The 12,100-nt window shown below is 36.5% G+C and overlaps 1 protein-coding gene across 3 annotated transcripts in view; it reads left to right on the top strand.

Annotated features, from left to right (window-relative positions):
• DNAJC10 (DnaJ heat shock protein family (Hsp40) member C10) overlaps positions 1–12,100 on the top strand; it is a 50,416-nt gene that overhangs the window by 26,926 nt on the left and 11,390 nt on the right. For all 3 annotated transcript variants that reach the window (XM_051848380.2, XM_051848381.2, XM_070070500.1), the window contains 5 exons: positions 3,134–3,223; positions 3,887–3,997; positions 6,067–6,181; positions 10,417–10,544; positions 10,827–10,943. In XM_051848380.2, the coding sequence (XP_051704340.1) occupies positions 3,134–3,223; positions 3,887–3,997; positions 6,067–6,181; positions 10,417–10,544; positions 10,827–10,943 (561 nt within the window). The remainder of the gene's footprint in view (positions 1–3,133; positions 3,224–3,886; positions 3,998–6,066; positions 6,182–10,416; positions 10,545–10,826; positions 10,944–12,100) is intronic.

Raw genomic sequence — 12,100 nt, 5'->3', positions numbered from 1 at the left:
ATATTGTAAAAAAATTAAGCAAAGCTTTAAAAGAAACCTGCAGTTTTTCCATGAACTTTTTAAAGTTTCTTCATTTATGGTACCTCCTATGTCTGGATACATTCATTCACATAGTCATAAAATAAATGAATAGGTCTAGATATGTGATTTTTTTCATAAGTAGGATCCTATAGTTGATTTTGTTTCATAATTAGAATTTTGCACTCAATCAGGAAAATTTTTATCAAATATATTAGTGTATATTAATGTATATCATTTTATTGATGTATTTTTCTTGAGTATTTATACATTATACTTTTAGTAATTAATAATCCTTAAATCCTAATACATTAAATATCATATGCTTAATTTAAGCAGTCTTAATGATTTTTTGATTCTTTCTTGATTATAAACAGTGTTTCAATGAGCACTCATTCATGTTCATTCTGCATTTCTTCAGTTATTAAAAATAGGATAACCACTGCAGTTTAATATTCAGTTTGTATTGCCAGATTGCCCCTAGAGAAGTTGAGTTTGTTGGCCCTATGCCATCGGTTCATGAGGCTTACTTAAAGTGTGAGCAACACTTACTGCAGCTTCTTGCTTTCAGTTAAAATGATTTCATATTTTGGTGAGATCTCTGGGTTTTATGATATAAAATTGCAAGTTCAGTTACCTTCTTAGGAAACAAATAAGAGACATGGAAATGTAGTAATAGAGAAGAGAGAATTAGACATTCCTTTGCCCTCCTAAAAGCATCCAAGTTTTTGTTAAATGCTGCCAGTTAAATATCTGTAAGGTGAGAAAAGGGGGATGGACAAAACCATATCATATAGATATAACTGGGAAATTCCAAAGCAAACAGGTTTACAATGAAGAACTGGAGAATTAACCACTGATACAATTATATGAGTTATTACAGGAGTGTTTTTAGTAAAATCTTCATATTGAATGTCACCAAAGTATAGTACTAGAGATTGTAGAACTGAGGTATGAGAGATTTTTGTTTTGGTATTTTAAGCCCATTGGTGGCCCAAGTTATTTTATATAGGTCTTTAAGAATATTTGTGCTGTAGACTTACATAAATTTTAAGAAATGAACCCTAGTAAAAAAGCAAGCATTCTGTTCTATATTACTCTGTCTTAATTTCATTCTCATGTCTAGAACAATTAAGGTACAGTCTGAGATAGTTCCTGCAGGTTTTTCATGGAGTTTCAGATCTTTCAAGTAATATTTGAGTTTTTAAACATAGATGACTCACAGTTACCAGTATGTATTAAATTGTTTTGTCAACCCTCAGATAGATTTTCTTGATGTAACCTTTGCTACACCCTGTGGTAACAGCTCCTTCATTGAGAATTAGACTAGCAGGGAAAATTCTGTGAAAAAAACTAGGCTGAGGGTAAAATATGGACAGAAATGAACAAGATTTATTACAAGGGGGTGTACTCTTTTATTTCATGTGTTTTTTTTTAACTTTTATTTAATGAATATAAATTTCCAAAGTACAGAATATGGATTACAATGGCTTCCCCCCCAATAGCTTCCCTCCCACCCACAACCCTCCCCTTTCCCACTCCCTCTCCCCTGCCATTCACATCAAGATTCATTTTCAATTCTCTTTATATACAGAAGATCAGTTTAGCAAACATTGAGTAAAGATTTCAACTGTTTGCTCCCACACAGAAACATAAAGTGAAAAATACTGTTTGAGTACTAGTTAAAGCATTAAATCTCAATGTACAGCACATTAAGGACAGAGATCCTACATGAGGAGTAAGTGCACAGTGACTCCTGTTGTTGACTTAACAAATTGACACTCTTGTTTATGGCATCCGTAATCACCCTAGGCTCTTGTCATGAGTTGCCAAGGCTATGGAAGCCTTTTGAGTTCACCGACTCTGATCATATTTAGACAAGGTTTTAGTCAGAGTGGAAGTTCTCTCCTCCCTTCAGAGAAAGGTACCTCCTTCTTTGAAGACCTGTTCTTTCCACTGGGATCTCACTCACGGAGATCTTTCATTTAGGTCATTTTTTTTTCCCCCAGAGTGTCTTGGCTTTCCATGCCTGAAATACTCTCATGGGCTTTTCAGCCGGATCCGCATGCCTTAAGGGCTGATTCTGAGGCCAGAGTGCTGTTTAGGACATCTGCCATTCTATGGGTCTGCTGTGTATCTCGCTTCCCATGTTGGATTGTTCTCTCCCTTTTTTATTCTATCAGTTAGTAAAATAAGTAACTTGGATCTAAAATAGGTTTAAGGTACAGTCTTTTCAGTTTATTTTACTCTAAAAATTCCTTTGTGGTTCAGTTTTTGAACATTACCATTCTGAAAACCTCCACAGTGAGCAGTAAAATCCATTCCAGTTTTTCAATTACAAGTTCTTTTTTTTTTTTTTTTAAGATTTATTTATTTATTTGAGAGGCAAAATTAGAAACAGGTTGCAAGAGACATCTTCCATCCACTGGTTGATGCCCCAGATGGTCATAATGGCCAAGAATGGCTAGACCGAAGACAGGAGCCAGGAGTTTTGTTCTAGTCTGCCATTTGGGTACAGGAGACCAAGTGCTTGGGCCATCTTCTGCTGCTTTCCCAGGCACATTAGTAGGGAGCTGGATTGGAAGTAGAGCAATAGGAACTTGAACCAGTCCCCATATGGGATGCTGGCATTGCAGGCAATCACTTAACCTGATACACTGCCGCAGCACCAGCCCCTTAGTTCTTCTTAATTACCGTTAATTATTGGTTGGAGTATTAAGTTTCTTAAATCATCAGATACTGTAGCATTCTAAAAATTCTTTAGAAATCTGTATAACATTGACATTCTGTACAATATGGTTCGCCTTAAAATTAAACCAAACATAATGTTTTTCTGATTTAAAGATCACTCTAGATTATTCTGAGGATTAACCATAGAATGTACAGCCTAGTTCATAAAAATTCCAATAAATTTAATACCTAATAGTGAAATTTTTATAACCATGTTTACCAGTCTAGTTATATAAAATTTTCTAGTAATCACCAAAATATGATATCTTTAGAAAAAATTTAACTTCTGTAATTGTTTTCTTAAAAATTGTAATTTGGGAACTGAAAAAAACAAAGATACTAGATGTTTATTCAGAAAGATTACAACATGATTCTCTTGTTCTAGTTTCTTAATTCATTGGATGCTAAAGAAATATATTTGGAAATAATACATAATCTTCCAGACTTTGAATTACTTTCAGCGAACACACTAGAGGTAATGTTTTATTTAATACTAATAAATAGCAGTAAATGTTGGTACTATTTCAAGTCTTAACATTTTAAAGTCATCATTTGTTATACTCATTACTAGAGAAAATTGCAAGTAGCAGTTTAAAAAGATTGTATTAGTTAATTCTAGGTGAAGTTTAATTGCTGAAATTCTGATGATACTACACAGTTTTGGAAAACCTACCCAGTCCTAAAGGTGGGCTTCAAAAGGAACAACAGACAAAGCAAGATTTTGATCACAGCAAACTTTAGATCTGACTAGGAATTTTGTATTCTTACTTTAAAAACTATTACTCGTTCTCATGCCTAGCACCACTAAGAATTAAGAAGCATTCAGTTTGTGAATAGAATGCTTACAAGTACTCCATTTGTGAGAGTCTATTTTCTGTCTACTTATTAATCCCATGTCATTTTTTTTTTGGCACAGTCATCTTTCAGATTTTTAATCTATTGACTTATCCTTCTATAAAATTATAATTAATTTACATAGCAGTATTTTTAGTAAACTACTAAAGAAGAATACTAATAGATCTGAATTTTAGGTAATATTTTGAAGTATTGGTAGGGTAGCTAAAAATTTAAAAGAAATAAAAACTAGAGCCCTTTAAAAACTCCTTATGTCTGACATTTCTTCTTTATCACTTTTAAGGATCGCTTGGCACATCATCGATGGCTCTTATTTTTTCATTTTGGAAAAAATGAAAAAGATGATCCTGAGTTGAAAAAACTAAAAACTCTGCTTAAAAATGATCACATTCAAGTAAGAAAAATGTATTTTGCCTAACTTTCTGCTGGTGTACTTTCTTAATGCACATAAATCAAATTTTAAGTGGCATAAAAATGTTCATTTGGAATTCTAGGTTTAGAAGCCTATATTTGCTGTTGGTATTGAGTTGTATCTTCTTTTCCTGTTAAGAATGGACATATCAGAAAATGGCCAATTTCCATTTTTAAAGAAGTCTTACACAGTTTTTCTGGAGTACATACCATTATTGATTTTCTTTTTTAAAATTTATTGGAGTGACAGAGAGGAAAAGACAGAGAGAAAGAAAGATTTTCCATCTACTGATTTCATTCCCCCAATACCCACAAGAGCTGCCAAAGCCAGAAACCAGGAACTCCATCCGGGTTTCCCTCATCATGGCAGAGTCCCAGGTACCTGGGTCATCATCAGCTGACTCCCAGGTGCATTCCCAGAGAACTGGATCTGAAACAGAGGAGTCAGGATTTGAACCAGTACTCCAGTGGGGGATGCAAACATCCAAAGCAGTGGTGTAACCTGCTGTACCCACAATGTACACCTCAACTTTCCTTTTTTGAAATTCTTATTTATTCATGTAATTCTTGTTCATTAGAATGTATGAACAAAAAAAATGAAAATAATTATCTAAAAATATCACCCATACTATGAGTATTGTTAATAAACATAGTAAGAATTTATGGCTTTTAAATATTTTGTGAATGACTGCATGTATAAATGCTCACATGCGTATTTGTACCCATGAGTCTATATTGTAATGGTCATTGTAATTGACATCCATATGTAAAAGTATACATATACATGTAACTCTATTCTTTTTGTAAACTTTTCATTCAGCAGTGTCAGCTTTTTAGACTTACAAGAATATTTTCTTATTTGAATCTCATTCCGTAAAGAGTAGGCTGTATTCAAATTTCTTGCCAACTTTTTTCCCATTTTTTTATGTCAAACCAAACATGCCTAATATTTCCATGATGTAATTTTTGACTCAGATTATATATATTGTGTTAGATTTTTATTTTGGTCTTCATTAATAGGGCCCTCTAGGAAGTTTATCTCACTTTATAATCATACAGCATATGATTGGCCATTTCTCCAAACTTAGCCAATAGTGGGGTATTGTCATTTTTATAATCTTCACTATTCTGATAGGCCAGAGTGATACATTAATAATGTACACTTTTATTTGTGTGCTGTCTACTGTGATTGGTAGAAGAAACATTTTTTTCCATAACTGTCAATACATCATAATTCTTAGTTTATCCCTGGCCCATTTTTTTTTCCTTGATGGGATGTGTGTCAGGTTATATTTTAGTGGACTCTCTAGGGTAAGTGCTGAAAAATTTTTTTTCTGAGTATATCATTTGCCTACTTTATTCATGTGGCTGTCTTTCACAATCACACTGTATGAAAAAATCAACCTTTTTTTTTTTAAGATTTATTTATTTATTTGAAAATCAGAGTTATAGAGAGAAGGAGAGACAGAGAGAGAGGGGGTCTTCCATCCACTGGTTCACTTCCCAAGTGGCCGCAACAACCACGGTGAGCCAGGCTAAAACCAGGAGTGTCTTCCAGGTTTTCCACATAGGTGCAAGGGCCCAAGCACCTGTGCCATCTTCTCCTGCTTTTCCCCGGCATTAACAAGGAGAGCAGCCAGGACTCGAACCAGCAGCCATATGGGATGCCAGCATGGCAGGCAGTAACTTTTACCTGCTGCCCTACAACACCGGCCCTAAGCCTTTTCCTTCATTATTTCTACTTCTGTTGTCTTCTTTAGAAAGTTGTAACTCTTGTACCCCAAGACCATAGAAATATCCCTTACATAAGACATATCTTAAGTAACTTCATATTTCCTTGAAAATTTCTTCTCAGATTTTTGAACTCTCTAGGAAGCATTTTTAACTAAACTGAATTTCAGTATTAAATGTAAATTATTATTTTCATCACTGATTTTCATAACTCAGTAACTTCTATTTAGATAATACTTGGGTTACTGTTAACAGTATTTAAAAGTTGAATGGATAAGTTTGTATGTTGGCAGCAAAGTCATCCTCCTCTTTCTACTTTAGGTTGGCAGGTTTGACTGTTCATCTGCCCCAGAGGTCTGTAGCAATCTCTATGTTTTTCAGCCATGCCTAGCTGTGTTTAAAGGACAAGGAACCAAAGAATATGAATTTCATCATGGTAAGAATGGACACAAAAATGATAGAAATTAATCTTCATTTTCAAAAGAGAATTTAACTTTGCTTTTTATTTATTTATTTTTTTTTTTTGACAGGCAGAGTTAGAGAGAGACAGAGAGAAAGGTCTTCCTTTTCCGTTGGTTCACCCCCAAATGGCTGCTACGGCCGGCGCACTGCGCCAATCCGAAGCCAGGAGCCAGGTGCTTCCTCCTGGTCTCCCATGTGGGTGCAGGACCCAAGGACCTGGGCCATCCTCCACTGCCTTCCCGGGCCACAGCAGAGAGCAGGACTGGAAGAGGAGCAACCGGGACTAGAACCCGGGGTGCTGGCGCCACAGGCAGAGGATTAGCCTAGTGAGCCGCGGCACTGGCCTACATTGTTTTGTATTGAAATGCTTCTTGTAAATAACTAAGGCCTCATTTATTAGTTTATTGGTAAATATGAAGATTTTCAATTACACAAGACTACTTCAAAAAGTTTATGGAAAATGGAATTATTTTGGTGCAGAAATATTTCAAAATTAACATAAAAATTCTTCAAAAAAGTTCATGGAAAACACGTATTATGAAAAAAATATGCATGAAGAACAAAGTTGAGACCTGGAAAGGTTGAGTCAATTACTCACGACAAAAACTAGAAACTCAATCAGTGTAAATTTTGAAATAAGATGTTTTACTCCAAAACTTAGGATTATAGCCATTACAAACCGAGTTTTAATAATGAAGTTATATTTTTTGTCTCTGAAGTATTTCTCAGATTCCTCCTTCTCTCTGTACTTGCTGTCTTGCTTCAGGTCTGTCTGCTCCTTCATTGACTGTAATAGTCTCCTGGAGGATTGCCTGTCTTCTAAACTTCACTTTAAAACCCATTCTTTGTTTTGTGTGAATGTTATGACTCAGAACCCATTCTCATGTGGCTTACCTCTAACAGGTCCTTAGCATAAAAGCAATCACTTTGTTTTTTAATACCTTGTTTTCTCCAGCATCTACCATGGTGCCTGGCACATAGTAGGAACTCAGTAAGTAAATAGTTTTGAAATGAGTGAGAAACATTAATGATCTGCTGTTGCCACATTTTCCAGCCTCATCTCCCACCTCTACCCCTCCAGACAATCTTAACTTCAGGTACCTTTGGAACCTTGAAAATACTGTTTAACTCCTGTGTGCATAATCTTTCCTCTTCCATTATAGTCATTACTTCCTGCTCCTCAAAATACTTAGCAAACTCCTAATCACCCTTCAAACCTAATGTATATTCTCCCCTGGAAAATTAAATGCAAATCCCTAAGCACTTCCTTTAATATGCCATTACCAACTTTATTACATGTGTTGTTTCTTTGGATTTAACTAGGTATTGAGCCTCTGTGTGTACAAAGTACAGTAATAGAGAATAGGAAAAAATGTTCAGTCTACTCCATCTCTACCCTAAAGAATAGTATGGATCAGGAGAGAAAGCACACAAGTAAATTGACAAATTTTGCAAATGTCTGATGTGGAGAATATTAGTTACCTTGCCAGGTTGTAATTACCCCCAAAATTCAGCAGCTTAAAAAACTTTATTAATTCTCATTAGTTTTTGTTGGCCAGTAGTCAGAACTGCTTAGCAGGATGGTTTTGAACTCAGGTTTTCACATGAGGTTATGGTCAAAATGAGGTCTGTGATCATCCAAAGCCTAGACTATGGTTACAGGATCTGGTTTCATGCTGACTCTTGGCTTGGTATAAGTTCGGAGTTCTTCGCTGGCTGTTGGCAGAGGCCTCAGTTCCTCACCACATGGGCCTCTAAATGGCATTGTTCACAGTATGGTTGCTGGCTTCTCCCAGAACAAATATTTGAAGAGAAAGAAGAAAAAAAAATAGATAGAAGCAACAATATCTTTTATAAGCTGTTCTTAAGACAAACCATCACATCCCCGTGTTCCATTAGTTGGCTTAACCAACCCTGGTACAATCTAGTGGTATGAATATTCAAGGAGATGTCACTGTCTTAGAAATGGATTACCGTAGAGATGAGCTTTGTTTGCTCTTAGGAGGAACGATATTCTGGGATTATAGCAAGTACATAGAGCAACTCTGTTGAGATTTGAAGTGGTGATTGCCCAAATGAAAAGGTGGCAAATACATTGAAGCACAGATGTATTCAGAGGCTCTGTACTGAGAGTCTTTTTGATTTTTTGTTTTTTTAAGATTTATTTATTTATTTGAAAGGCAGAGTTACAGAGAGAGAGGAGGAGAGGCAGGGAGAGAGGTCATTCATCTGCTGGTTCAGTCCCCAGTTGGCTGCAACAGCTGCAGCTGTGTTGATCCAGAGCCAGGAGCTTCCTTCGGGTCCCCCACGTGGTTGCAGGGGCCCAAGGACTTAGGCCATCTTCTGCATAGCAGAAAGCTGGATTGGAAGCGGAGCAGTCAGGACTCGAACCGGCACCCATACGGGATGCTGTCACTGCAGGCCACGGCTTTACCCACTGCGCCACAGCGCAGACCCCTGCTCTTTGATAATAACTTCAGAATTAATAATATGTTGAGGCTGGAGAGGGCATCAGAGGTCCAAATTATGTATTTAATTTGTCAGGTAAAGGCTTTGGACGTTTCCTAAAAGCAAAGCAGAGGTGTTATCTCACTGGTTGTTTGTTTATTTGTATCTACTTGAAAGGCAGAGCAACAGAGAAAGAAATTTTCCATGTGCTGGTTCATTCTCCAAATGCCTGCAATAGCTAGGACTGGGCCAGGCCAAAGCTAGAAGCCCTGGACTCCATTGTTGTCTCCCATGTGAGTGGCAGGGGCCCAAGTACTTGAACCATCAATTGCTACCTTCCAGGATGCATTAATAGGAGACTGCATCAGAAGCAGAGTATTCAGGACACAACTTTTCCAGAATATGGGAGGTAGATATCCCAAACAATGACTTACCCACTGTTCCACAACACCTGCCCATCTTCTTTTTACATTTTAGAAAGGTGAGCAGCTGCCTAGAATGAATGGGAGCAGAATTGGAAGAAGAGAGGCACAAGATGGATTCAATAATGTATATTAGAGAAGAAGATGGTTGCTTTAATGAAATGTTAATTAAAATGATTAAGAAGAGAGATGTTTTATAAATATAAAATCATTATAACTTAGATATTGCTAAAGAGAAAAACCCTGATAACACCCATGTTTCTGACTTGGTGAATCAGCAGTTAAATAATTGTACCATTCAGTGAGGAAGAGAACACTGGGTAAGGGGTGAGTATAGAGTAGACAAACCCACTTCACAGTTGAACAGGGACCTGGACCCAGGAGAGGAATGTGGGCTATAAATAATTACCCTGAGTGATAATGAAAACTGAGTATGAAAATTGTCTAATCAGAATAAGGGATGGTCAGAGATTAAGAAATTTGTGAAGCCAGTCAAGAAATAGCAGCTAAAGTGTTAGAAAAAATAATGTGATGTCATTTATCTGTCTATATGTTTTTGTGAAAATGTCTCTTCTTTTGGACCATTCGCTCTCTAAGAGAGGAAGTATGTCTTTAAACAAAATCTAGCACATAGTAGGGACTTGACTTTGACTATTGAGTGACTAAGTTAAAGGGCACTTGGCAGAATGAACTAGACTCTGAATAAGATACCATTTGTCAAAACAGCAGTGGGAAATGATCAAAGGTGTTTACACAAGGAAACAGTATGAGATTAATGTTTCTGTAAGTTGATTGTGCTAACCATGTAGAAAATGGAGTACTTAAGGAAGGCTAGGGACAGAAACACCAGCTTAGTTATTGCAGTAGGCCAGATTGAATTCATGCAGTAGCATGAGGTTGGACCTTAAGAGACAGAATGGATGGAGATGCGATACAAGGTCAAAAAAAAAAGTAAGAGCTCTCTGGGGACTTTTATTTAGGAACTGAGTGAATAATTATCTTATTGCCAAACAAACTGGGGAAGGTAAAAAAAAGGAGCAAGTTCCGTGGGGGGAATAACTCAGTTTTAATATGAATATACTGTGTTTGAAATATTGATATGATACCCAGGTATATCTATAAGGAATCGAACATGGTAAAGAATTGTTTATTCTACCTCTGGGGATGAGGAAATGTTTAAAAGAGGCATTGACATTTTTACTAGTCCTAAAAAACAGAGTGCAAAGACATAAAGTACAGACACTGAAACTACCCCAAGATCACTTAGTTCATATCTTTGAAATGTTTCTGTGAGTATAAAATGCAGAATGTGGTTTTAATTTTTCTTTTGATTTCAAAGGAAAGAAGATTCTATATGATATACTTGCGTTTGCCAAAGAAAGTGTTAATTCTCATGTTACTACACTTGGACCTCAGAATTTTCCTGCCAATGACAAAGAACCATGGCTTGTTGATTTTTTTGCCCCTGTAAGTTTTTTTTTTTTAATCAGTATTGTCAGATTTTCTGTTGCCATGTCAAAAAGACATTTTCTTGATAAGTGTCTTTAGTATTAGAAAGGTGTCAATGGGTTTTGACCACTATTGCATATTGCTTCTAAGTGAGAGTAAGTAGTAATTACCTTTCTCCAAGGATTAATAATATACCCATAGAGTTGTCGTGATGTATCATTTGTCTTTGTTTGTTTGTTTGAAAAATTACGGGTTTTTGTTTCATTTGGCTCAGTGCTTATAAATACTTTTCTTTTCTAGTGGTGTCCACCATGTCGAGCTTTACTGCCAGAGTTAAGAAAAGCATCAACTCTTCTTTATGGTCAGCTCAAGTTTGGTACACTAGATTGTACAATTCATGAGGGACTCTGTAACATGGTAAGACAAAGTATAAAAACTTTAATTAGATTTGTTTTGTGAAATAGAGGCCTATTAGCCATTTGATGTTGAAAAGGTAATGTTTGTTCAGATGTATCTCTTCCATTTAGAGTAATTCCAACAAAATATCATGATTTGATTAAATCATGACTGGTGTGAGAATGTAGGTAAGTTCTTAGCAAACTCAGGCAACTATTTAGTTGATTTGATAAAATGCTTCCACAATTTGCTGTTTGCTTAAAGTCCTTATCTTTCTTTAAGGTAATGTTGCCTTTTGGCAGTCTATAATTTTTATTCTTTGGCGTTGCTCATGTTTATCTTCTAAGTGTAGTTACTAGGAGGTTACTTTTAAAAGTTTATGGAAGAATGGAATTAAGTTTATTTTGGGGGAAGACAAATTTGAAATCTAATTTTTCATAATATACATTTTTCATGAACTTTTTGTAGGCTATAGGAGGAAACTGAAGCAATGAATGAGGTTTTTGAAACTTGTTTATATCAAAATATTTTCCTAGGTAAATAAATATTCCTCAGTTCCAAGAACATGTAGAAGTTACCTGAATATGTATGTTATTTATTTATTTCAGAAGAAGATTCAAGTTAGAGATAACAGTTTTCTTACCTTGATTGAGGAGAGTAAGAAAGGACTAAGTACTAATTACATGTGCTCACTTCTCAACATATTGATGGCTCTGGTTTTCATGGAAAATGAAGGCGCTATAATCAGGATTCAGTATTTGTCAGTACACCATGAATCCATTCTCTTTGCCAAATTTGGCTAGGCTAAAATTTTTCAGTCCCTAGCAATGGGTTTTTAAAATTACATTGCTGGCCGGTGCCATGGCTCACTAGGCTAATCTTCTGCCTTGCGGCGCTGGCACACCGGGTTCTAGTCCCGGTCGGGGCACCGGATTCTGTCCCGGTTGCCCCTCTTCCAGGCCAGCTCTCTGCTGTGGCCAGGAAGGCAGTGGAGGATGGCCCAGGTGCTTGGGCCCTGCACCCCATGGGAGACCAGAAGCACCTGGCTCCTGCCATCGGATCAGCGCAGTGCTCCGGCCGCAGCGGCCATTGGAGAGTGAACCAATGGCAAAAAGGAAGACCTTTCTCTCTGTCTCTCTCTCACTGTCCACTCTGCCTGTCAAAAAAAAAAAAAAAAA

Source organism: Oryctolagus cuniculus, chromosome 3 (assembly GCF_051225735.1).
Source record: "Oryctolagus cuniculus isolate XC-2025 breed Fujian yellow rabbit chromosome 3, ASM5122573v1, whole genome shotgun sequence".
In the NCBI taxonomy this organism is placed as follows: domain Eukaryota; kingdom Metazoa; phylum Chordata; class Mammalia; order Lagomorpha; family Leporidae; genus Oryctolagus; species Oryctolagus cuniculus.
Note: the sequence above shows the minus strand (reverse complement) of the source record. Positions and strands in the feature narration are given on the sequence as shown.